The sequence below is a fragment of the Musca autumnalis genome, unplaced genomic scaffold (assembly GCF_047663935.1).
Source record: "Musca autumnalis isolate F117 unplaced genomic scaffold, ASM4766393v1 scaffold_4, whole genome shotgun sequence".
NCBI lineage: Eukaryota > Metazoa > Arthropoda > Insecta > Diptera > Muscidae > Musca > Musca autumnalis.
The window spans coordinates 238,641,462-238,668,227 of record NW_027411977.1 but is presented as its reverse complement, the minus strand read 5'-3'; the positions used below and the strand labels follow the sequence as shown (position 1 = coordinate 238,668,227).

The 26,766-nt window shown below is 32.8% G+C and overlaps 1 protein-coding gene across 3 annotated transcripts; it reads right to left on the bottom strand.

Annotated features, from left to right (window-relative positions):
- Positions 1–11,118: 11,118 nt before the first annotated feature.
- Positions 11,119–25,701, bottom strand: Mkrn1 (Makorin 1). 3 transcript variants are annotated; one of them, XM_073987032.1, is made up of 5 exons: positions 25,549–25,701; positions 24,007–25,182; positions 23,807–23,945; positions 23,591–23,728; positions 11,119–12,488 (listed from the first exon to the last, which is right to left on the bottom strand). In XM_073987032.1, exons 2-5 carry the CDS (start codon positions 24,897–24,899, stop codon positions 12,384–12,386), a joined length of 1,275 nt encoding a protein of 424 aa, XP_073843133.1. In that variant the 5' UTR covers positions 24,900–25,182; positions 25,549–25,701; the 3' UTR covers positions 11,119–12,383. The 3 variants fall into 3 exon arrangements, with proteins under 3 accessions (XP_073843133.1, XP_073843135.1, XP_073843134.1); XM_073987034.1 differs by having other exon boundaries at positions 24,007–25,178; positions 25,549–25,675; XM_073987033.1 differs by having other exon boundaries at positions 24,007–25,185; positions 25,549–25,648.
- Between the last annotated feature and the right edge of the window lie 1,065 nt (positions 25,702–26,766).

Sequence of the window (26,766 nt, the reverse complement as noted above, 5' to 3'; positions counted from 1 at the left end):
ATGTTGCCGAGCATACTGTGTGAACGGTTAAAACCCATGATCAATGAAATAATCGGGTCATACCAATGCGGTTTTAGACCTGGTAAGTCGACAATTGACCAAATCTTCACAATGCGCCAAATATTGGAGAAGACCCACGAAAGACAGATCGACACATACCACCTATTCGTCGACTATAAGGCCGCGTTCGACAGCCCAATTAGAGCAAAGGTGTTTCAAGCCATGTCAGAGGGTCATCCCTGCAAAACTAATTCGACTATGCAGGATGACATTGGCTGACACAAGATCAGCGATTAAAATAGGAAAGAATCTCTCCGAGCCTTTCAGCACAAAACGAGGTTTCAGACAAGGTGACAGTCTATCGTGTGACCTATTTAACAAAACAAAAACAGCACGATATACAATAAAGATGTAATGTTGCTTGCCGTAACAGCCACCTTTGCAAAAATTGAAAAAGAGTCTGCCATAGTGGGTCTGGCAGTCAACGGCGATAAGACGAAGTTTATGCTACTTTGGTCTAAATAAACAGTTTAAAAGCAAAACCACCTCTTGTTGTTGTTGTAACAGTGTTTTTGTTATGTTTATTTGTTCGTTCCTCTGTTCAATCTGGCTCTGGGTCTATCTCCAGTGGCTGCTTCGATGGGATGTAGCCACAGATCCACTGGAGTTAGATGGGTAGGTTTGGCGGGGCAGTTAAAAAGGTGTTGTGTGTCGTGCGGGCCCATGCCGCATACTGGGCAGACCTCTCCCTCTAGAGCATGGATATCCTTCCTGATCTCCCTGAATGAGCCGGGCCTACCCACAAGATGGTGATTGGGATAGCTCACACGATAACATCCAAGCAGGTACTGCAACGAAAGCATCTCATTGTGTTGCTTTACAGGAAGAATTTTTGCCTCCTCATGTAGATGGTCCACTGAAGATTTGAGGAGGCACCCTGTCGCTGTTCTCAGGGCTGCATTCTGGTAAGTTTGAATCTTTTTCCAGTTCGAATCACACAATCTCGGGGACCAGACTGGAGCCGCATAGCTTACCACAGACCGACCTATCGCGTTATATGTGGTCAACAAGGTTTCTTTATCTGCACCCCAAGTGCTGCCGGCCAGGGACTTGAGGACCTTGTTCCTACTTTTCAACTTGTCGCAGATAGCTGTGGCGTGTGCGCTCAACGTGAATGTAGTGTCGAATGTGTCCCCTAAAATTTTAGGGCAGTTTGTGGTCGGAATTCTGCTACCGTCGACCACGACATTCAACTCACGTCCAAACTGCGCTGTCCATGTGGTGAACAGAGTGGCTGTAGATTTTGTGGGGGAAATCTGCATATTCCTCGAATGGAAAAAGGTGGTAAGATCAGTTAAATAGTTGTTCAGTCTCTCACAGATGTCATCAGGATAGGTACCCGACGCCAAGATCGTGCAATCATCCACATACGTCACGATCTCAATGCCGTCTGGGGGGGGTGGAATACAGGAGAGGTAGAGGTTAAACAGTTCCGGAGATATCACCCCACCTTGGGGAACTCCCTATTTCACTCTACGGGGTTTGGACTTCTTATTCCTGAATTCCACGTACGACTGGCGTCCACACATATAGTTGACTACCCAACGTTTCAAGCTTGGCCGGAGGGTTGTCTGCTCAATGTCCTCAAACAGCGTGGAGTGCCTGACTGTATCAAAGACTTTTGATAAGTCAAGAGCCACCATCACACGGCCGTCTCTGGTTGAGTCCTTTACAGATATATGTGGTAATGGCGTGCAGCGCTGTTGTCGTGCTGTGCTGCTTACGGAATCCATGTTGATGATCGGCAACTTGATAGCTATTTCTGATACTGGGGAGGATCAAGGCCTCAAGTGTCTTTGCTACGGGCGACAAAAGCGAAATCGGTCTGTACGATTCACTTTTGCTGGCATCCTTGCCTGGCTTCCGTAGTGGGACCACCCTGCCCATTTTCCAGACTTCGGAAACAACGAGGGTGGCTAGCGACAAGTTGAAGACTTTGGTGAGATACTCGACTCCCGGCTCATCCAGCTGCTTCAACATTACCATGGAGATTCCATCAGGGCCCAACGCTTTGGATGATTTAGCGTTCCTGATGGCATTGGCAACATCATCTATTGTAAATTGTGGTGGTTCATCCTCGGCAGGAAGAGATCTGATGCGACGTAATACTCTTCTCTTCGCCCTGTCACTCTCGGGATGCTCGAAAAACTGTCGATTGAAATTACTTGCGCACCTCTTCGGGTCAGTCAACGTAACGTCGCCAAACGTCAAACAAAAGTTACACTTTACCGGACATTGATACTACCCGTTCTTATGTATGGATCTGAAGCATGGGTACTTGCGAAAGCAGATAAGGCAGAACTTGGTGTGTTTCAGAGAAAAATTCTTCGAAAAATTTATGGACCAATATGCATTGAAGGTGAATACCGACGTCGTGTGAACCACGAGCTATACCAGCCGACCAACATCGATATAGTAAAACGTATCGAACTACAAAGATTGCGTTGGCTTGGCCATGTCAGCAGGATGGATAAAGATGCCCCCTTCAAAATTGAATACGAGCCACTCGATGGTATACGCCCCAAGGGAAGGCCAAAACTCCGATGGAAAGACCAAGTTGAAGAAGATATCACAAAACATGGCGTCCAAAATTGGAGAAATAATCAAAAGATCGGTGCGTTTGGAAATCTATTCTTAGTTCGGCTTATGGAACAAGACGTTCTGTTTAGTATAAAAGCCATCTAAGTAAGTATGTAAGGAAAGACAACACTCACGGGGAATTTTCGTTCACAATAACCCCCATAATAAGCCAACAACGGAGTACCTTTATTACCCTTGAGAAAATGTTGAAGCCATGATCATATTTCATAACATCCCCAAAACCTTTCAAGCCATGTATTAGGTATCTTATATTTAATAGATTTTTTTTTCAAAACTAAGTTTTACTGACATAATGAAAATTATCTCATACCAAAAAAAAATAAATAAAAAATAGAGAAGGCGTGTTTTCAATGAATATCCAATTGTATGATTATTATTTAATTAAAATTTTTTGTTTTTGTTTTATATATCACGTATAGTTAGTTGTCTCATTACCATAAGCTAAGCCTATAATTTAATTTTTAATTTGTATGTTTTTTTTTTTTGTTTTTAAAAATTAGATTTAAAAACATTGTTGTGTTTTTTTGTTGTTGTAGGTATTGTTGGTATTAATGTTGTTGTTGCTTTTCTTTTTCGTTTCTTGTTAATTTATGGGGTTTTTGCTTTTCATGTTTTTTTTCTTTTTTGCTTTTGTTTGGTTGTTTTTGATATATGTATGTAGTTATTTGTTTTAAATATAAATTGTATTGTTTCAATCGTTTTGTTTTTGTTTTTTTTTTTTTTTTTTTGTTTGTTACTTTGTCTTTAAATACTATTAAAAAAATTATAATAACATTACAATTATAATAGTGTTGATTAATGTATATATAAAAAATTAAAAAAATAAACTAAAGGTAATATTTGTTAGGTTAGGTTTGTCTGTTTTGTTCCGTTTTTTATTTTTGTAGGTTAATTTGAACAAATATTTTCCTTTTTATTAGTTTTGTTGTAGTAGTTAAATAGTAGTTAAACATTTATGTTTTTTGTTTTTGTATTACAATGTATTTTTGTTTTTTAAGAGGTATTTTGAAATGTTAGCATTTTAGTATTTTTTTGTTGGTTGGTTGTTGGTTTTCTTTTTCTTGTATTACTTTTCCATTATGTTGCATTTGATTGCTATACATGTACATATATATATTTTTAATTAATATATAGTTATTGTTTCTTATAATAAACTAATGAAATTTAAACAATTTCTTTTATTTTTTTTGAAATAATAAAAGAGATTCACAAAACCATAAAGGACTTATTTATTTTTTCTTTTTTTGGTATTTGTTTTTTTTTAATTTTGAAATGTTTTTGTTAAAAAAAAAAGATATTTATACTATTTTTATTATTAGGCATTTTTGTGTATGTTTTTTGTATTTAAGAAAAATTTGCATTTATATGTATGTATATTTCACAGTTTTAAGGCTGTTTTACAAAGAAAACAATTTGTGGGGATAGTAAACGTATTTTAGTATATATTTGTTGTTGTTTTTTTTTACAATGGCATAGTTTTTGTTTGTGTATTAACAATTAACAAGTATTTTTTTGTAAATATTTACTTAGAAAAAAAAAATAGAACGTTATTAAAAAAACAAAAACATTATTTAAAAAATAAGAACAATTATGGAGTTATTTGTTTAAGTATATGTGAGGGAGGAAGGTTATGTATAACATAAAAAAATCATAAATAACATATATTGGGGGAAAATACAATGGAATATTAATCTAAATTTTCAAACACCTGTTTAAATATTCTAACATAATTTATAGCTAAGAAAAACTTTTAATGGAAACCACAAACAAAACCAAAATTTGTTTTTTAGATGCTTTTGGAAGAGTCCCATTTACAAACAAAGGAAAAAGAAGACTAAATAACCAAAATATTGAAAAAATTAACGGTTAATTATTTTTTAATAATGATCACACAAATTTACTCTCTTAAAGAGAGAGAGAGAGAGAGGCAAAAATATTGAAAATAATAAAGAAACACACTTTGAAAACTAAAGACAAAAATATTGAAAAAATAGCTAATTCTTTTTTAATAATGATCACACAAGATTTTCTCTCTTAAAGAGAGAAAAGGAAAAAATATTGGAAATAATAAAGAAACACACTTTGAAAACTAAAGACAAGAAAATTGAAAAAATGGCTAATTCTTTTTTAATAATGATCACAAGACTTTCTCTCTTAAAGAGAGAGAAGAAAAAAATATTGGAAATAATAAAGAAACACACTTTTAAAACCACAGATAATTTCAATAATGATTATCACATTAAGGCTTCTTTTCTAGGAGAGAGATACGGACACAAATTTTGAAAATAATGAAAAAAAACACACTTCAATACTATGCCAAATTTGGCATAAAGAAAGTTAAACTGAATCCTCAAGACAACAAACAGATGGAGATTATTAGAATCCATTTTTTTAATAAAAATTCCAAAGACCAAGATTTGAAAATTGTAGAAAAAAAACAACCACATTCTAATGGCTTGGGTTTTCCTCCCACATCCACTGTGGTCTATTTACAGTTATTAAAAATAACTTGTGACTTTATTAATTTTGCAATAATGAGTGTTTGGCCAAACTGTGGCCTATATTTAGACAAAATTATACAGAAGTGGAACATCAGGCAATTCCTTTTATATGTTTCGTTTTTGACATTATTTCCAATGTTTTGAAAACAAAACTTGCCGAAACAGTATTGCTTGTATAAACGCAAGAGGCAAGTTTAAAAGAGAACGAGAAAAATTGCCGCAAGGAAAATCGCCTAATGTAAATTGGGACTTATATTATATTTTTATCAAGACATTTCTTTCGAATGTTTAGTTTTCATATTGATATCAAGAAACATAACCTATTTCCTGATCCATGCTATTTGAGGCTAGTAAAGGCTCTATAGGCAAAAATATTAAAATATCTCATAAACTTATGAATTTTCTGTTCTTTTTTTAAATAAGGGTATTTATCTGAGGAGGTGTGGACTTGCCCCCGAAAAAATTGTATCGTCGTAGCTATGATCTCGTGGGCAACCTGCTGCAAAAAATTCAAAGCACGCACTAAAACTGCATTTTTTTAATTTTTGTGGTTTAGGTAGCCAACAATTTTGAAATTTATTTATTTAAAAATTTATTTCAAAGGAAATTTTTGAACTTTTGTGGGAAGATACCCTAAAGATTGGACCGATTTCTAACATTTTCTAAATATCCTTATTTATTTATTTTTATTTATCTTTATTTATTTTTATATATTTTTATTTATTTTTATTTATTTATTTATTTTTATTTATTTATTTAAAAATGTATTTCAAACAAATTTTTGAACTTTTGTGGGGGGATACCCCTAAAGAGTGGACGAATTTCTAACATTTTCTATATTTCCTTAATTTTTATTTATTTATTTTTATTTGTTTTTATTTATTTTTATTTACTTTTATTTACTTTTATTTATTTTTCTATATTTTTATTATTTTTTATTTATTTATATTTATTTTTTAAATAATTTTTATTTATTTTCCTTTATTTTTATTAATTTTTATTTATTTTTATTTATTTTTTAAATAATTTTTATTTATTTTTATTAATTTTATTTATTTTTAATTAATTTTTATTTATTATTATTTATTTTTATTTATTTTTATCTATTTTGATCTATTTTTATTTATTTTTATTTATTATTATTTATTTTAATTTATTTTAATTTATTATAATTTATTTTAATTTATTTTTATTTATTTTAATTTATTTTTATTTATTTTTTTTATTTTTTTATTTATTTTTATTAATATTTATGTATTTATTTTTATTTATTTTTTTTATTTTTTTATTTTTTTTTATTTTTTTATTTTTTTTTATTTATATTTATGTATTTATTTTTATTTATTTTTATTTATTTATTTGTATTTTTTTATTTTTATTTAATTATTATTATTTATTTTTATTTATTTTGTATTTATTTTCATTTATTTTCATTTATTTTTATTTATTTTTATTTATTTTTATTTGTTTTTATTTATTTGTATTTATTTGTATTTATTTGTATTTATTTGTATTTATTTTTATTTATTTTTATTTATTTTTATTTATTTATTTTTATTTATTTTTATTTACTTTTATTTACTTTTATTTACTTTTATTTATTTTTATTTTTTTATTTTTTTATTTACTCTTATTTATTATTATTTATTTTTATTTATGTTTATTTATTTATTTTTTATTTTTATTTATTCTTATTTATTTTTATTTATTTTTATTTATTTTTATTTATTTTTATTTATTTTTCTTTATTTTTATTTATTTTTATTTATTTTTATTAATTTTTATTAATTTTTATTTATTTTTATTAATATACAAATAAAAATTAATATAAATAAAAATTAATAAAAAAAAAATTTATTTATTTTTATTTTTCTTTATTTTTATTTATTTTTATTAACTTTTATTTATTTTTATTTAATTTTATTTATTTTTCTTTATTTTTCTTTATTTTTATTTATTTTTCTTTATTTTTCTTTATTTTTATTTATTTTTATTTATTTTTATTTATTTTCATTTATTTTCATTTATTTTCATTTATTTTTATTTATTTTTATTTTTTTTTATTTATTTTTATTTTTTTTTTTATTTTTTTATTTTTTTTTGTATTTGTTTTTATTTATTTTTATTTATTATTTATTTATTTATTTATTTACTTATTAATTAATTAATTAATTTATTTATTTATTTATTTATTTATTTATTTATTTATTTATTTATTTATTTATTTATTTATTTATTTATTTATTTATTTATTTATTTATTTATTTATTTATTTATTTATTTATTTATTTATTTATTTATTTATTTATTTATTTATTTATTTATTTATTTATTTATTTATTTATTTATTTATTTATTTATTTACCGGATACTCAACTCATAAGTCATCGTGCTCATCAGTCATTTTCGTTGGTGCCGACGGGGTTTTTTTTCGAGCTTATGGTCCATTATCTCAGGAAGTATGGACTTTCCCTTCGGCCGGGGATTTAAGACTTTCTGCTATGGACAGGTGCAAATCTAGGGCACGGGAACAAAATATCTTTTAAGTTGAAAAATTTTTTTAACAAAGGAATTTTCGGAACTTCGGAGGCCCATATCTCAGGAATTATGAACTTCCGCAATAAATGTTGTATATATTTGTGACCAGGGTAACGAGTCCTATCTGTGGAAAAAATTTGGTCCCGATCCGAGCTTAATGCTTAAACTCATCTTAAGCCTTTTTGTTTTTGGTACTTTTGTGTGGGAAGTACCCGACAAATGGTGGATCGATATATTCGAACCTGATCAATGGTAGATCGTGGATAGTATGGAGCAAATTAGTTGCTCCCTTTGGGTGTGCAACATTTTAACGAAAATTGTTGAAGTACCTGAAAGTGTGAACCAATATGGCCCAACTTCTATCTTAAATGGACAACATATTACGAGATCCAAAGGTTTGGGCAAATCTGTGGATTTAAGAATTTAAGAGTGGTTTAAGAGTTATCGTGAAAACCAGCCGACAGACGGTCGCAGGTACGGATTTCTTCCAAACATATTTAAGGTCTAAAACCACTATTTTGATGAAGCACATTTTTGATCACAGCAAAGTGGACATAACCTCGTTAGCCTACATGCTGAGGATATAATCTGATAGTATATGAAAATCACGCTAGAAATCCCTTTTTTTTTGAAAAATAAAATATTTTGTTTGCCTTGATGTTGAATAATTATGAAAAAATAAATCAAATAGTATCAAAATTGTTACGAAATTGTTACGAAATGCCTATTCAGATTAAAACGCGCTTGAAATCCCTTTGTAGTTGTCCTAAAAAATTTTTAAAAATCCACGAGCCTTTATAGGACCTCTAAAAAAATGTTTTTAAGAATCCACGAGCCTTTATAGGACCTCTAAAAATATTTTTAAAAATCCACGAGCCTTTATAGGACCTCTAAAAATATTTTTAAAAATCCTCGAGCCTTTATAGCACCTCTAAAAATATTTTTAAAAATCCACGAGCCTTTATAGGACCTCTAAAAATATTTTTAAAAATCCACGAGCCTTTATAGGACCTCTAAAAATATTTTTAAAAATACACGAGCCTTTATAGGACCTCTAAAAATATTTTTAAAAATCCACGAGCCTTTATAGGACCTCTAAAAATATTTTTAAAAATCCACGAGCCTTTATAGGACCTCTAAAAATATTTTTAAAAATCCACGAGCCTTTATAGGACCTCTAAAAATATTTTTAAAAATCCACAAGCCTTTATAGGACCTCTAAAAATATTTTTAAAAATCCACGAACCTTTATAGAAACTCTAAAAATATTTTTAAAAATCCACGAGCCTTTATAGGACCTCTAAAAATATTTTTAAAAATCCACGATCCTTTATAGGACCTCTAAAAATATTTTTAAAAATTCACGAGCCTTTAAAGGACCTCTAAAAATATTTTTAAAAATCCACGAGCCTTTATAGGACCTCTAAAAATATTTTGAAAAATCCACGAGCCTTTATAGGACCTCTAAAAATATTTTTAAAAATCCACGAGCCTTTATAGGACCTCTAAAAAAATGTTTTTAAAAATCCACGAGCCTTTATAGGACCCCTAAAAATATTTTTAAAAATCCACGAGCCTTTATAGGACCTCTAAAAATATTTTTAAAAATCCACGAGCCTTTATAGAACCTCTAAAAATATTTTTAAAAATCCACGAGCCTTTATAGGACCTCTAAAAATATTTTTAAAAATCCACGAGCCTTCGTATGTGCCCTAAAATATTTTAATTTTTATCTTAATAAAACCTCTGAACACTTCTTGAAAAAAGAAAAGCAAATGTTTTGTTTGCTCTAAATATCCTAGGAAAACATGGAAATAGGCTTTGAAATTAAACTGTAGGACTTCTTACTAGATGTCGACAACAAAAACAAAGCGAAAACCTATCTGATAACTCAAACAAAACCTCAATGAAAACCTATCTAAAAACAAAATCAATTTTGTACTTTTGAAAAAAATAGTCGACAAAACATCCCACTGTAAATTTCAAAACTATATCCAAGGGCATATTAAAAGATTACTTACAAAAAAAGTATTAGCACACTCCAAATTTCTCTCACTTATAAAATCTCCAAAAACTTTGATGAAAAAATAAATATTCTGTTTGCTTTGATTCTAGTATGAGGACATAGAATCTAGGTCTGAATAGGTTTAGTAATTACGCTGTGGGGGCTTGTTACTACACGCCGATTCCAAAAACAAAGTGAAACCAATCTAAAAGCATTTCTTCAAAAACCCCTTTTCGTGAAAATGGAAATACTTTTCTTGCCTTTTCCTTTTTATTTCCGAAAAAAAGTAGGAAAAATACCCAATGTAAATATCAAAAATTCATCCCGAGACCTGCTACAAGATATATTTTCAAAAATCAAAAGTATTAACACGATCGAAACTTCGTTCATTTAAATAAAAAAAAAATAATTAAATATCCAAAAACTTTAGGATGAAAAATATTTTGTTTGCCTTGATTTCGCTAGGAATACGTAAAAGCAAGGGCTAAATATGCTTAAAATTTGGACAATAAGGTTCATTACTACATGTCCATTACAAAAACAAGGTGAAAAATATTCCAAAAAAACACTTATTTAACTTAACTTTAAAAAATTTTTAATAAAAGAAAAAACTAAAATATATTCACATTTATTTTCTTTCCTTTGCTATAAGTATGCTTTTATTCTATTATTCTTTATAGTTTCTTTCACTTTCCAAAAGGTTTCCTAGGGGAATAGTTACCAATTACTGTATTGAAACATCCTAAAAAATGTTGAACCCTTTTGCAGGAAAATGAACAAAATAATTCTTTAAATAAAATGGAGTTTTATTGTAATTCATTTGTTTGGAATTACGAATAAATGTCCCCGAAACATACCCTGAGATCCATTCCAATTAAAGGTTGGCTCTCAAAGGTTTCCTAGTAGAGTAACTACCCATCACCATAGTTAAACATCCTTAAAAATTTTTATACTTATGGATGGTAATGTACAAAAAAATCTTTACATAAATTGGGGGTTTATTGTAATTCCTTTGCTTTCAATTAAGAATAAACTTTTGAAAACCACCCCCTGGCATTCATTTCAATTAACATTTGAAAATTTAAAATAGTATTTGAAGGTAAAAACTATATTTAAACGAAAAAACAAGTATCTTTTTAATTCAAAGAACAATAAACATGTGTGGCAAAAATTAAAGCATACTTCTAGGCTTTTACGTTTATAGTTATTATTGCGTTCTTTTTAGAAAAAATGAAAAGGGGAATGGAATTAAACCAAAAAATGCCGTGTAAAATATCAAAAAAATATACATTTTAATTAAGAAAATATGGATCCACTTCCTGGCTAATTGCAATTGGAAAATAACAACACTAATTTCCTTCGTTTCACTGGAAATACAAAAAGGACTTGGTCTTTGAACAAAGTAAACCACCGTTAATTAACAAAAAAAAAAAACAATTTTATAGAATTTATAAAAAATATCACTATTTTTGGAACAGTATTTTTGGGGGCCAAATGGGCTTGGTACATAGATTTACAAAAAAAGAAATAAATTAAATACAAAAATAGACATTTAACAAAAAGAGGAAAATTAAACAAAGTTTTTTTTTCTTGGGAAAAGTATCAAAAAGAACTTAAATAGCTAAATACATATAAACATAAACAATATATAAGCAGCCTTTAATATAACAAATATCAAAAATATTATTTAAAAAAACAACCATTTAAATTCTATATTTTTTTGGAAAAAAGAAACAGAAAAAAATCTTTAAAAAGTGATGAAAAAAAAACAGGAGCCATGGTTTTGGGGAAGAACTTAAAATTAAAATTTTTTCGGGCCATAAATTTTTAAAGAAAACTAAACATAGAAATTTGCAATTATTTGCCTTTGGAAAAAAGGAAAACTGAAAAAAAACTATATTGCTTTTTTAATTAATTTGTTTGTTAAGATTAGTTTGTAATTTCGTTGCATAACGACGCGTGTGTTTTAGTTTTTAATATAATATTTGTTTTGTTGTTGGTGAGATTGTGTGGCGTTTGTGTTTCGTTTACTTCTTCTTCTTCTTTAAATTAAGAGGTTTTTTTTCCAGAGAAAGGACGAAAAATGTTACTTTCTTTGTTATTCTATAATAGACATACATTTGTTATATATACTTGTTGCTAAATATATTTTTCATAAGCCTTTTGTTAATAATTTTATGTTTTTTATGAAAGTGTGGGTGTGTGTATTGTTTGATTTTATGTTAATGGAAGTAGCAAGAAATGGGGAGGGAGAAAAAAGCTTTCTTTCTTTTTTCCATTTGTAATTGAAATATTATTTTTTTTTACTATTTGTGGTTTAGTTTTCCAATTTGCTTCAGCTTTTACTTTTGATATATGATTTTTTGGTCTTATTTTTTCTTCCTTATTAATTGTTTTTTTTTAGGATCAATTTTTATACTATTGAATACTTAAAGATTTTGTTTTTGGATTTGTTGCTTTTGATATTTTGTGTGTGTTTGTGTGATTTGTTTTTGTTTTACGATCTCTTTTGTTTTTTAATATTTAATAGAGAGATAGAGAATAGTAATGCCAAATTATACACATACGATTTTGAATTTTGTTTTTCTCTTTTTTTTGTTGTTGTTGGTTGTATACATTTATAATATAACCATTATTCGTTTTTGTTTTTTTTTTATGTTTTTATATACTTTTTTTCTTTAATCCTCATCACTAGAAGAATCATCATCGTGTTCCTCATCTGTGCTTGTAAAAAAATCAAGGAAATTCAAATTACGCTGTTCAAGAAATTCATACAGATAGATCTATAATGAGAAAAAAGAAAACAAATACAGATGAAAAAATAGAGTGATCTTTTTCTGGTTTCGAAAAAAATAAATGAAAAAGTATTTTAATAAAAATAAAACTAAAAAATAATTGCCAAAATAATAAAAAAGGTAATTATCATTATATGCCAAAAATTAAGGACGACCCTGTTCTGTGTGTCGACTCGTAAATGAATGCGAAAGAAAAACTTTGAGATCATTTTGAGTTTTCAATATTTTGATTTGTATTGAAAACAAAAACTAGTTAGTATTTATTCGAAAACTATTGTTTGAGTGTTTTTCGTTCGTTTTCATTTTCTCATCAACATAGAAAATCGGGCTATAAATAAAAAACAATGAAATATAATAAATGTTTGTTATGATTGTATAGAACATTTTGAAAATATTCTCAATTGATTTTATAAAAATTTAATTTTGTATATTATTTATATTTTTTCACGTGAAAGACAAAAATTTTTGCAAATTTCCGAAACTCTAACCAAACAAAAGTTCTTTTTGAGACCCTTAGGGAAAGAGAATCCAAAATTGAACATCCTTAAAAATATTAATATTTTTGGAGGAAAATTAACAAAAAAACTTTACATAAAATTAAGTTTAGTTGTATTTCCTTTGAACATCCTTAAAAATATTAATATTCTTGGAGGATAATCAACAAAAAAATCTTTACATAAAATTAAGTTTAATTGTATTGCCTTTGCTTTGAATTTCGGATAAAATTCTCAGAAACAGACCCTGATATCTATTTCAATTGAAATTTGAAAATTTTGTAGTAGTATTTGAAGGAAAACTTTTAATTAAAGCAGAAAAACTATTATACTTCTTGATTCAAAGACCAATGAATATCAATGGCAAAAATTAAAGCATACTTTTAGGCGTTCATCTTTAATATCTTTCTTTTCAGGGAAATACAATGAGAGAATGACATTTAGCAAAGAAATGCAGTGGTAAAAAAAAAATTACAAAAAGTTCCATTGAGTGAAACAGGAAGTGTGCCAAGAAGGAACTATTTATTTAACCTCTGGTGTTAATCTAGCTAAAACAGTGTTTATACCATTCACCAAGAAAAGAAATATTATGGACATCGTGCCGCACAGTAAAGTACCTTGGTGTGGTTTGGAGGCTGCTCTAAAGGTATTAAATAAGATAGACAATGAACCAGCAAGACGGGGCTCTCAGTCTTCCGTCCTACCCACTTGAAGGAAATCGTAAGGATCTGGTATGACATCGATATCGAGGTCAATCTGGCCGGTAATTTCAGGACCTATGATCTATGACCATCAAGTGGGAGGACAACAACTATAGAATAGAAGACCTTCGTAGGAGGCTTCTATAGAATAGAAGACCTCCATAGAAGGCATCTATAGAATAGAAGACCTCCATAGGAGGCTTCTATAGAATAGAAGACCTCCATAGCAGGCTTCTATAGAATAGAAGACCTCCATAGGAGGTTTCAATAGAATAGAAGACCTCCATAGGAGGTTTCAATAGAATAGAAGACCTCCATCGGAGGCTTCTATAGAATAGAAGACCTCCATAGGAGGCTTCTATAGAATAAAAGACCTCCATAGGAGGCTTCTATAGAATAGAAGACCTCCATAGGAGGCTTCTATGGAATAGAAAACCTCCATAGGAGGCTTCTATGGAATAGAAAACCTCCATAGGAGGCTTCTATGGAATAGAAAACCTCCATAGGAGGCTTCTATGGAATAGAAGACCTCCATAGCGGGCTTCTATGGAATAGAAGACCTCTATAGCGGGCTTCTATGGAATAGAAGACCTCCATAGCGGGCTTCTATGGAATAGAAGACCTCCATAGCGGGCTTCTATGGAATAGAAGACCTCCATAGGAGGCTTCTATAGAATAGAATACCCCCCTAAGAGGCTTCTATAGAATAGAAGACCTCCGTAGGAGGCTTCCATAGGTTTCAATAGAATAGAAGACCTCCATCGGAGGCTTCTATAGAATAGAAGACCTCCATAGGAGGCTTCTACAGAATAGAAGACCTCCATAAGAGGCTTCTATAGAATAGAAGACATCCCTAGGTGACTTCTATAGAATAGAAGACCTCCGTAGGAGGCTTCTATAGAATAGAAGACCTCCATAGGAGGCTTCTATAGAATAGAAGACCTCCATAGGAGGCTTCTATAGAATAGAAGACCTCCATAGGAGGCTTCTATAGAATAGAAGACCTCCATAGGAGGCTTCTATAGAATAGAAGACCTCCATAGGAGGCTTCTATAGAATAGAAGACCTCCATAGGAGGCTTCTATAGAATAGAAGACCTCCATAGGAGGCTTCTATAGAATAGAGAACCTCCATAGGAGGCTTCTATAGAAAAGAAGACCTCCATAGGAGGCTTCTATAGAATAGAAGACCTCCGTATGAGGCTTCTATAGAAAAGAAGACCTCCGTATGAGGCTTCTATAGAATAGAAGACCTCCATAGGAGGCTTTCATAGAATAGAAGACCTCCATAGGAGGCTTTCATAGAATAGAAGACCTCCATAGGAGGCTTCTATAGAATAGAAGACCTCCATAGGAGGCTTCTATAAAATAGAAGACCTCCCTAAGAGGCTTCTATAGAATAGAAGACCTCCCTAAGAGGCTTCTATAGAATAGAAGACCTCCCTAAGAGGCTTCTATAGAATAGAAGACCTCCCTAAGAGGCTTCTATAGAATAGAAGATCTCCATAGGAGGCTTCTATAAAATAGAAGACCTCCATAGGAGGCTTCTATACAATAGAAGACCTCCATAGGAGGCTTCTATAGAATAGAGGAGCTCCATAGGAGGCTTCTATAGAATAGAAGACCTCCATAGGAGGCTTCTATAGAATAGAAGACCTCCATAGGAGGCTTCTATAGAATAGAAGACCTCCATAGGAGGCATCTATAGAATAGAAGACCTCCATAGGAGGCTTCTATAGAATAGAAGACCTCCATAGGAGGCTTCTATAGAATAGAAGACCTCCATAGGAGGATTCTATGGAATAGAAGATCTCCATAGGAGGCTTCTATAAAATAGAAGACCTCCCTAAGAGGCTTCTATAGAATAGAAGACCTCCCTAAGAGGCTTCTATAGAATAAAAGACCTCCCTAAGAGGCTTCTATAGAATAGAAGACCTCCCTAAGAGGCTTCTATAGAATAGAAGATCTCCATAGGAGGCTTCTATAGAATAGTAGACCTCCATAGGAGGCTTCTATAGAATAGAAGACCTCCATAGGAGGCTTCTATAGAATAGAAGACCTCCATAGGAGGCTTCTATAGAACAGAAGACCTCCATAGGAGGCTTCTATAGAATAGAAGACCTCCATAGGAGGCTTCTATAGAATAGAAGACCTCCATAGGAGGCTTCTATAGAATAGAAGACCTCCGTAGGAAGCTTCTATAGAATAGAAGACCTCCGTAGGAGGCTCTATAGAATAGAAGACCTCCATAGGAGGCTTCTATAGAATAGAAGACCTCCATAGGAGGCTTCTATAGAATAGAAGACCTCCATAGGAGGCTTCTATAGAATAGAAGACCTCCATAGGAGGCTTCTATAGAATAGAAGACCTCCATAGGAGCCTTCTATAGAATAGAAGACCTCCATAGGAGGCTTCTATAGAATAGAAGACCTCCATAGGAGGCTTCTATAGAATAGAAGACCTCCATAGGAGGCTTCTATAGAATAGAAGACCTCCATAGGAGGCTTCTATAGAATAGAAGACCTCCGTAGGATGATTCTATAGAATAGAAGACCTCCGTAGGAGGCTTCTATGGAATAAAAGACCTCCGTAGGAGGCTTCTAGGGAATAAAAGACCTCCGTAGAAGGCTTATATAGAATAGAAGACCTCCAAAGGAGGTTTCTATAGAATAGAAGACCTCCAAAGGAGGTTTCTATAGAATACAAGACCTCCCTAGGAGGCTTCTATAGAATTGAAGACCTCCATAGGAGGCCTCCGTAGGAGACTTCTATAGAATACAAGACCTCCATAGGAGGCTTCTATAGAATAGAAGACCTCCATAGGAGGCTTCTATAGAATAGAAGACCTCCATAGGAGGCTTCTATAGAATAGAAGACCTCCATAGGAGGCTTCTATAGAATAGAAGACCTCCATAGGAGGCTTCTATAGAATAGAAGACCTCCATAGGAGGCTTCTAAAGAATAGAAGGAGGCTTCCATAGAATAGAAGACCTCCATAGGAGGCTTCTTATAGAGTAGAAGACCTCCGTAGGAGGCTTCTATAGAATAGAAGACCTCCGTAAGAGGCTTCTATAGAATAAAAGACCTCCGTAAGAGGCTTCTATAGAATAGAAGACCTCCGTAAGAGGCTTCTATAGAATAGGAGACCTCCGTAAGAGGCTTCTATAGAATAGAAGACCTCCGTAAGAGGCTTCTATAGAATAGAAGAGCTCCCTAGGTGGCTTCTATAGAATAGAAGACCTCCTTAGGAGGCTTCAATAGAATAGAAGACTTCCATATGAGGCTTCAATAGAATAGAAGACCTCCATAGGAGGCTTCAATAGAATAGAAGACTTCCATAGGAGGCTTCTATAGAATAGAAGACTTCCATAGGAGGCTTCAATAGAATAGAAGACTTCCATAGGAGGCTTCAATAGAATAGAAGACCTCCATAGGAGGCTTCTATAGAATAGAAGACTTCCATAGGAGGCTTCTATAGAATAGAAGACCTCCATAGGAGGCTTCTATAGAATAGAAGACCTCCATAGGAGGCTTCTATAGAATAGAAGACCTCCATAGGAGGCTTCTATAGAATAGAAGACCTCCATAGGAGGCTTCTATAGAATAGAAGACCTCCATAGGAGGCTTCTATAGAATAGAAGACCTCCATAGGAGGCTTCTATAGAATAGAAGACCTCCATAGGAGGCTTCTATAGAATAGAAGACCTCCATAGGAGGCTTCTATAGAATAGAAGACCTCCATAGGAGGCTTCTATAGAATAGAAGACCTCCATAGGAGGCTTCTATAGAATAGAAGACCTCCATAGGAGGCTTCTATAGAATAGAAGACCTCCATAGGAGGCTTCTATAGAATAGAAGACCACCATAGGAGGCTTCTATAGAATAGAAGACCTCCATAGGAGGCTTCTATAGAATAGAAGACCTACATAGGAGGCTTCTATAGAATAGAAGACCTCCGTAGGAGGCTTACATAGAATAGAAGTCTTCTATAGGAGGATTCTATAAAATAGAAGAATTCCGCAGGATGTTTTTTGGACCCCATTGCTTGTAAAATATTTAAATATTTTTTTTTTAAATACTAGCTTTTAAGAGCTCTTCCAAAAGCAAAGTTTGAATTTCGTTGCAAAATTTTCTCAATGAAATTCATAGCTACAAACCTTTGTAAATGTAAACATAACCTAAGATATGATGTTAATAATTAAGACTATAAAAATTAAAACTAAATAATATTTTATACTAAAAAATTGAAAAAAAAAATAAATAAATAAAAATAATTGCAAAAATGCATAAACAAAAAAACATAAATTTCTTATTTAAAGCTTTTTGTTAAGTCATTCCTTCTTCTTCGTCTCCTCGAATAGAACACATTAGAAATTTGTTGTGAATTGGAAATTTGTTTTAAAATTTCAAGTTTGTTGTTTTTAAAGCCTTAAGTTTAATAATGTTTCTGTTTTTAATTTATATGGCGGCTAGATCTATATAATATGTAGGTAATTACAATTATAATTTAGAATAAATAGGGGTTGTGTATTTTTTTGTTACTTTTTAGGCAATTAGATTTCTTTGTTTGGGTTTTAAAACTTAAGATAAATTTGTATTATTATTTAGTTATTATCAATTGGGGGGTAAATTGTTTATCTTCATCTTTCGTCTTCGTCCTCGACCTCGTATCTAGATAACTTTGACTTATTAATGATAATTTGTATTTGTTGTTTTGTATTCGTTACGTGTTTCGGGTTTTAAAGTCACAGCTTAAAAATACTAATCATAATTTGTTGTTTTTGTTGTATATATATCTTTAAACGAAATAAACACATTTAAAAACGCTTAATAGCTATTTATTCACACATCACATATTTTTATTTGTTGTTTTTGTTGAGAATGTGTTGAGGTGGTGGTTGTTGTTTTTTGTTTGGTTGGTGATGGCAATGACGATTTGCGAATAAAAGCAATGTTACTTTTTTTTGTTTGTTTGTTTCGTTTGAAAACCTTTTTTAGTTGTTTTAGTTTTTTGTCTTTTATTTTAGTAAAAGTTTTTAATTTTCTTTTTGTGTTTTGTTGAGAGGGAGAAATTTGAGTAGTAGTAGCAGTTTTGAATCTAATACAGACACATGAGGATATCACACCTGTTGTTTTTTATCGTTATTTATTTTAATTTTTATTTTTTTATTTATAGAGAAGAGCAGAGCAAAAAGAGTAGGGAAAACGTAGAAAAGAAAACAAAACGTTTACTTGTTAAAAATATTGTCGATTTTTTGATTTCTGTTTTTTACTTTAAAATTATTTATCTACATTACACAACAAACACTTATGTGTGACGAGAATTTAAAGAGAACACGCCAAAACAATAGAGAAAGAGAAACAATTTGGTGATAAAATTTTGATAAATGTTTAAAACAAACCAAAATAATGAGAACAAAATTTAAAATTTTTCTTTAAATAAACCAAATAAAAAAATTATTGCCAAAAAAAAGAGATAACATACATATTTGAAATATAAATAAAAAATATGTATAAAAATACGTATAAAAATATGTATGTTTGTATAATACACCATCATTAATATAATTTTTGTTTCGAAAATTTTAGGAGAATTGAGATCAATATAAGCAACACGGCTTTTCTTGACGCATTGTCTAAATGGAAACTCGAATAAAACAAATATATGAGTGTCTCATAATATAATTAAAAAAGAAATTGAAATTCATTTAAAATTTTCGAAACTCAGTATGTAAACGTTGTAATATATAAAAATATGCAAAAAGGTCAGTGCTTTTTTTAATTAAGGACGTCAAAGTGGAGCTAGAAATGGGCTCAGACGATCGAAAAGAAAAGAAGACCTCCGTATGTGGATTCTATAGAACAAAAGACCTACGATGGATGCTTCTTTAGAACATAAGACCTCCTTAGGAGGCTTATATGGAACAGAAGACCTCCGTATAAGGCTTCTATAGAACAAAAGACCTCCGTATAAGGCTTCTATAGAACAAAAGTCCTCCGTATAAGGCTTCTATAGAACAAAAGTCCTCCGTATAAGGCTTCTATAGAACAAAAGACCTCCGTATAAGGCTTCTATAGAACAAAAGACCTCCGTATAAGGCTTCTATAGAACAAAAGACCTCCGTATAAGGCTTCTATAGATCAAAAGACCTCCGTATAAGGCTTCTATAGAACAAAAGACCTCCGTATAAGGCTACTATAGAACAAAAGACCTCCGTATAAGGCTTCTATAGAACAAAAGACCTCCGTATAAGGCTTCTATGGAACAAAAGACCTCCGTATAAGGCTTCCATAGAACAAAAGACATCCATATAAGGCTTCTATAGAACAAAAGACCTCCGTATAAAGCTTCTATAGAACAAAAGACCTCCGTATAAGGCATCTATAGAACAAAAGACCTCCGTATAAGGCTTCTATAGAACAAAAGACCTCCGTATAAGGCTTCTATAGAACAAAAGAGCTCCGTATAAGGCTTCTATAGAACAAAAGACCTCCGTATAAGGCTTCTATAGAACAAAAGACCTCCGTATAAGGCTTCTATAGAACAAAAGACCTCCGTATAAGGCTTCTATAGAACAAAAGACCTCCGTATAAGGCTTCTATGGAACAAAAGACCTCGGTATAAGGCTTCCATAGAACAAAAGACCTCCGTATAAGGCTTCTATAGAACAAAAGACCTCCGTATAAGGCTTCTCTAGAACAAAAGACCTCCGTATAAGGCTTCTCTAGAACAAAAGGCCTCCGTATAAGGCTTCTATAGAACAAAAGACCTACGATGGATGCTTCTTTAGAACATAAGTCCTACGATGGACGCTTCTTTAGAACATAAGACCTCCTTAGGAGGCTTATATAGAACAGAAGACCTCCGTAGGAGGAGGCTTCTATATAGAATAGAAGACCTCCGTAGGAGGAGGCTTCTATATAGAATAGAAGACCTCCGTAGGAGGAGGCTTCTATATAGAATAGAAGACCTCCGTAGGAGGAGGCTTCTATATAGAATAGAAGACCTCCGTAGGAGGAGGCTTCTATATAGAATAGAAGACCTCCGTAGGAGGAGGCTTCTATATAGAATAGAAGACCTCCGTAGGAGGAGGCTTCTATATAGAATAGAAGACCTCCGTAGGAGGAGGCTTCTATATAGAATAGAAGACCTCCGTAGGAGGAGGCTTCTATATAGAATAGAAGACCTCCGTAGGAGGAGGCTTCTATATAGAATAGAAGACCTCCGTAGGAGGAGGCTTCTATATAGAATAGAAGACCTCCGTAGGAGGAGGCTTCTATATAGAATAGAAGACCTCCGTAGGAGGAGGCTTCTATATAGAATAGAAGACCTCCGTAGGAGGAGGCTTCTATATAGAATAGAAGACCTCCGTAGGAGGAGGCTTCTATATAGAATAGAAGACCTCCGTAGGAGGAGGCTTCTATATAGAATAGAAGACCTCCGTAGGAGGAGGCTTCTATATAGAATAGAAGACCTCCGTAGGAGGAGGCTTCTATATAGAATAGAAGACCTCCGTAGGAGGAGGCTTCTATATAGAATAGAAGACCTCCGTAGGAGGAGGCTTCTATATAGAATAGAAGACCTCCGTAGGAGGAGGCTTCTATATAGAATAGAAGACCTCCGTAGGAGGAGGCTTCTATATAGAATAGAAGACCTCCGTAGGAGGAGGCTTCTATAGAAGTCTTCTATAGAATATATATAGGAGTCTTCTATATATAGGAGTCTTCTATAGAATAGAAGACCGTAGACCGAAGGTTTCTAATTGTCCGAACCTGCCGCAAACACCACATGTGTACGCAATAGACTTGAGCAGCTTAAATCCACCGGATTTTCGCTCTTTGATTCGTGGGAACTCTTCTCCATGTGAGGATATATATTTTTTAACGCTTCACGAATCGATGATTCAACCGAATCTGCATAACTCCGCTTGTGAAACATCGCTTGAGGACCTGTCAACAAATTTGTTGCAATAACGCACTGTCCTTCTATAGACGTGCTTATCCTTCCTTTACCTGACCTTACTGTTTTTAGCGGTTGGGGTGTGGAGCAGTAGTCCATCTCTTCGCCCAGAACCACGTCCACCAAAGCGTCAATCCTGACTGTGGTTCTACCCCGTAACGCTTGCCCGCACTCAGGATGCCATGGAAATAGATATTTCTACTGGCAGTGACCATATAGCTTTTGGGGTTAGTTAGCTGGACAGTGAAAATATGTTTTGTCCGCTGGCATCAACCCTAGCCCAAATAGAAATGAGACGAAGCTGCGATTTGTAGAGGCAACTGACGTTCATCTGCTTAAAAATTGGGGGTGCAATACCTCTATATCGAATTGTTGTACCTCTCTTTCTCCGAACCGAAGCATTCGGAAAGGTTGTGCATCTTACTGATACCACACAGCTTACCATAAATCGTCCTAGCGCGTTTAAAAAGGGGTCAACAAAGTTTATTTGTCTTCCAGTGCCGACGTTTAGTCTTGAGGACCATGTTCGTACTTTTCAACCTGTCGCAGATGGATACGCATGCCGGATAAATAAAATGTGACAATGAAGATCTTGTGGGAGTTAGTGGTCAACCTCCACTTTCAGTGTAAATCTCATCTTCAGAATTCAAGAGATAAACAGGAAGTTACCGCCTTCCTTGGCAAAATAGAAAATTGACCTTTCATAAATGGCTGGCCTTCTTTAGTAAAACCACTCAGTCATATTTACTGACTTCGGAACAGGTTGCGCATAGATTAGGATAGATTCTGTGCGGGCTGAACGCTTTGGATGATGTTGCATTTTTGGTGGCACTTGCAACATTATCTCCTCCTCTTCATCCTTTGACTCTCTGGTTGCTCAACAAATTGTCGATTAAAATATCTTGCGCACCTCTTCGGATCCGTTAGTGTGGCGTCACCAAACATGACCAAAGTTCTAGTCATTTTTCGCAGGGTTCGAGAGACTGACTTAACCCTTACCGACAGTTTACTAGTTTCAGTTACAATTTTGTAACACTAGATAATTCAATAATTTTTTTTTTTTCGATTATGCGCAACGATCAATCTGTTGATTTTCATTGTCGAGTTTGGAGTTTATTGTCAATTCTTTTGTGCGGAGGTATTCACGTTTATTTCTTAGTCCCGAAAGTTCGGCGAGGAAATTGGGTCTCATTAGGTGATTTTAGGGCCCGCGTCTGGTTACTCTTGAGCGGATTGCGAAGGAGTCTCACATTTTGACGATGATGATGGGCCAATGAGGAATAATATTTTGAAGTAGTTTTGATTCAATACTTTGTTTCTATTATTGAAATCAACATATTACGAGAATTTTCTAAATCACTTCACTTTCTGATTCTGATTCCAAATATAAATGTCTACTTGCTGATGAGTAATTTGACCATACAAATAACATGATCCCAGACCCTGCGTTAAACAAAATATTTGGTTCCACCAGCCCATCTGATCTCCTATTCAAATTCATTTAAGCAATCTTCAACTTGAGCTACGCCAAAGCTTGAGTTTTAAGCTCCCCTATCTGGCCTTCTAACGATTAAGTTCGGCTACATGTTGGTGCTGTTTTTTGTAAAAGAAGAACATAAAATAGTTGACACCAGTAACTTTTTTTCTCAGGATTTTCAAATGAAAAATTGCATCTAATATAAAATCCTTGTCAACTATTTAACAAAATTACCCCTTTCAAAGGGTAACAAAGTCCAAAAATCCTTTTGTCTTTTTGTTCGTTTCTTGTTTTTTTTCAGATAGCATTGACCTTTTTGCCTATATTTGTTGTTGTTGTTGTCTGGTGAACACACAAAGAAATTTCGTACAACTTTAGTGTGAGTAGAGGTATGTGTGTGCTGCGAGCATATTTATATATGTATATTTGTTGTTGTTTTTGTTTAGAGGTTATACTTACATCAAGTAAATTTATAATTTCATTATTACTGCGATGAATTTTACGAGTCCTTTTAGGACAGCCAACATCTACTAAATCACCATTGGGTAAGGCATGTTTGTAGAAACATTTGTTACCAAAGGGACATTTGCCATCACCCTGAATAAAGTTATAATAAGAGAAATAATTAGAAAACCAATGGAAGGCATTTGAAATCGTAAGCATGCTGCTACTAACCTTTTTAAAGTACTTGCAGTCTTTGATACCAAGAGCTTTTCGATAATCTCCCAAGAGTTTATCTTTTTCCTCTTTGGTCTCAACCCAAAAGGCACTAGGACAAATAAAATCTGAGGAAACACGGCATTCGGGGCAGGATCTACATATAAAAAAACAATATTAGATAAATAAAATATTTTTCTTAAATTTCCTACCCTTACCTGGTTATTTTATGTTCAAACTGTTTAGCTTGACGCCATTTACGTATACACTCTAAACAAAAGATATGATTACAATTGGGTAAGATGCCAAAACGTTTTTCTCTTCCAGCCTTTTCCATAATTGTATCAAAACAAATACCACAGGTCTTGTCTTTGGAACGAGCAATGGCAAATGACAGCTCCATGGCCTGTTCATGTTGTTGCAAACATTCTTTTTTGTGTTTCTTGCGTTGTTCCTCATCCGTGGGATGTAGGCAAAATTGATCACACATTTCACACAGTTCCATGTGTATGGCATAGACACAATACATGCCATAGGGACATGGACTTTCAAACGGGCACTCTTCATCGATGCTTCCAATCTCATGAAAACCACTAGCCATATGTGGTATCATGCCACGGCCACGAGCATTTGGTCCAAAAACAACTTCAGCCCATGAATGATTGGGATCAACAGTTGTTGGCTCTAAAATCTCACCACCAGTTTGTTCTGATGCTGGTATAAAAGCTGGAGCATTTGCCCAGTTTCGGCGACTGGTACTGGGACGTTCATTATTAAACGTGTTGTTGGTGGTGGTGTTGGTGCTACTGCTGTCTGCTGTGTTAGTAGAATTATTTGTATTCGAGTTGATTACCTCACCACCAGGCAAATCATGTGAAAATCGACAAACCGAACCAAAACGGCAAATACCTCGCTGGAAGTAACGACAAATGGCGGGAGATGTTGGAAAATGTGATGTTGAGGCAACATCAGCTCCAAATTCAGCTGCTCCACGAGTTTTCACCAGTGCTGCTGCCACAGATGATGACGACGATGAAGCTTCTGTTGATGTTGATGGCTGTTGATGTTGTAGTAAATTTGTTGATGTTGTTGGTAAAGTGGCCGCACTCATGATGATGACGATGATAGAAGCTAATAGACGGTGGTTGTTTTAAAGAAACAAAGGTATCCTTAGGTTTCTTTGTTTTCGCCACAAACAATTGTTGTTTTTGTATTGCTTGCTCTTTTTCTTCACCTATGTACAACCAACAGTCGCACAAACGCAACACACAAAGGAAACGGATATGATGTCTTCTTCTTCAGGGACACAACGACGGACAGAGCAACAAACTCCTTTCAACTTGTTTTTAGTGCGTCGTCTGTTGCTGCTGCTGCACGCTACACCACTCTGCTTGCTGCTATTTGAATTTAAAAGAAGACAAAACAAAATATACACAAAATTTTGTAATTAATCAAAAAAGACGATGATTGCAATTCTCAAAAAATGAATATCTCGAAATGAAATAAAAAATTACTTATTGTTTATTTTTACAACAACAACACAAACCACATCAATTGAAGGTAGTTCAATCGTTTTTTCATCGTTTACTTTATTCTTTCGTCATTTTTTCTTCTCATCATCTTGTCTTCTCTCCATAACGAAAACAACAACAACTAAATTGGCATTGAGTTTTTCTTTCAAATGTTAATAACGGGATATAATAATAATATAATAAAATAATAATAATATGAAATAATTAATAATTTTTGCATTTTCTTACCTATTTATTTTGATAATTCTCCGTTGTTTTGTGTGTTGTAGACAAGTATGATGCAAATAATTATTGCGTTCTTACGAAAAACGAAAGCCAGATTAGGGATAGGTAAGTCGACTTTCGGTTAATCGATTAATCGACTTTTTGCAGTCAAAAATCTAAAAATCGTAGTCGACTTTTGTCTGGAGGGAAAATCGCATAATCGATTATCTTGTGATCGATTTTCGAGTTTGCCCATAGACAGGGATGCCAGATAAGTTTGGTCGAAAATCGGCACTTTTTGGGTGCCAAAATCGGCAAAATCGGCAAAAAAATTTCAAAATCGGCAAAAAATCGGCAAATTAAAAAACATTTATTTCAGTTCAAATTATCGCTTTATTTAATAAGCATAAGTTCAGTCGTATTGTACCCCTTAAACATTACAGACGTGTTTCTTCTCAAATTATAAATTCTTTACTAAACCAAATAACAAATTAGAAAAGTACAGCTATTCTTGCCTTGTGTCTTGAATTAACACTTACAAGAATAAAATAGTTAAAACAACAACATTAAGAGACAGTGCGACGACGATGCTGTTGCCTCTCAGAGGCATAATAAAATGAGTAAAAAGGTAAAACCTAATGGCTCTCCCCAGGGAGCAGTGAGTCAAAACTTTTATTTGCCTCTCCAAACTGTAGATGATGATGATATTGAAGATGTCAACACTAATGATGATGTACAAATCGATAATTCGATTAAAGTAAAGATACCCCCCATTACCATATTAAAATGCAAAACAGAACAAATACATGAGTTGTGCAGAATACTCAAAATAAATGATTACTCAATCAAAAAGATTTCAATTGGATTGAAACTTTTTTTGACCAATGGTACAGATGTTGATCCAGTCTTAAAGGCGCTTAAGGACAATCTTAGCGTAGAGTTTTTCACATATACCGCAAAGCATGAAAAACCTTACAAGGCCATTCTTTTAGGTTTGGATAAAATGGACCCAATGATATTAAAAAAAGAGCTCATTAATATGGGATTAAAATGCATAGACGTAAAATTGGTGACTAAAAAAGTTGAAACTTACAATCAAGAAAATATCATTTATGTAGTATATTTTCAAAGAAAGTCGATTAGCCTTAAAGAGTTGCGACACGGATACTCTTCAATAAACCATATAAAAGTAACATGGGAATACCAAAAACCAAATAGGAACAAAATTACCCAATGTTACAA

Bases quoted from the DNA above. Each gene is read 5' to 3' on its own strand.
- Mkrn1 (XM_073987032.1), bottom strand. From the start codon at position 24,899: ATGAGTGCGGCCACTTTACCAACAACATCAACAAATTTACTACAACAT. The intron at 23,946-24,006 runs GTAAGGGTAGGA...TTTTATATGTAG, and splicing joins TTTGAACATAAAATAACCAG to ATCCTGCCCCGAATGCCGTG. The intron at 12,489-23,590 runs GTAAGTATAACC...TTCTCATTATAG, and splicing joins AAATTATAAATTTACTTGAT to ATCTATCTGTATGAATTTCT.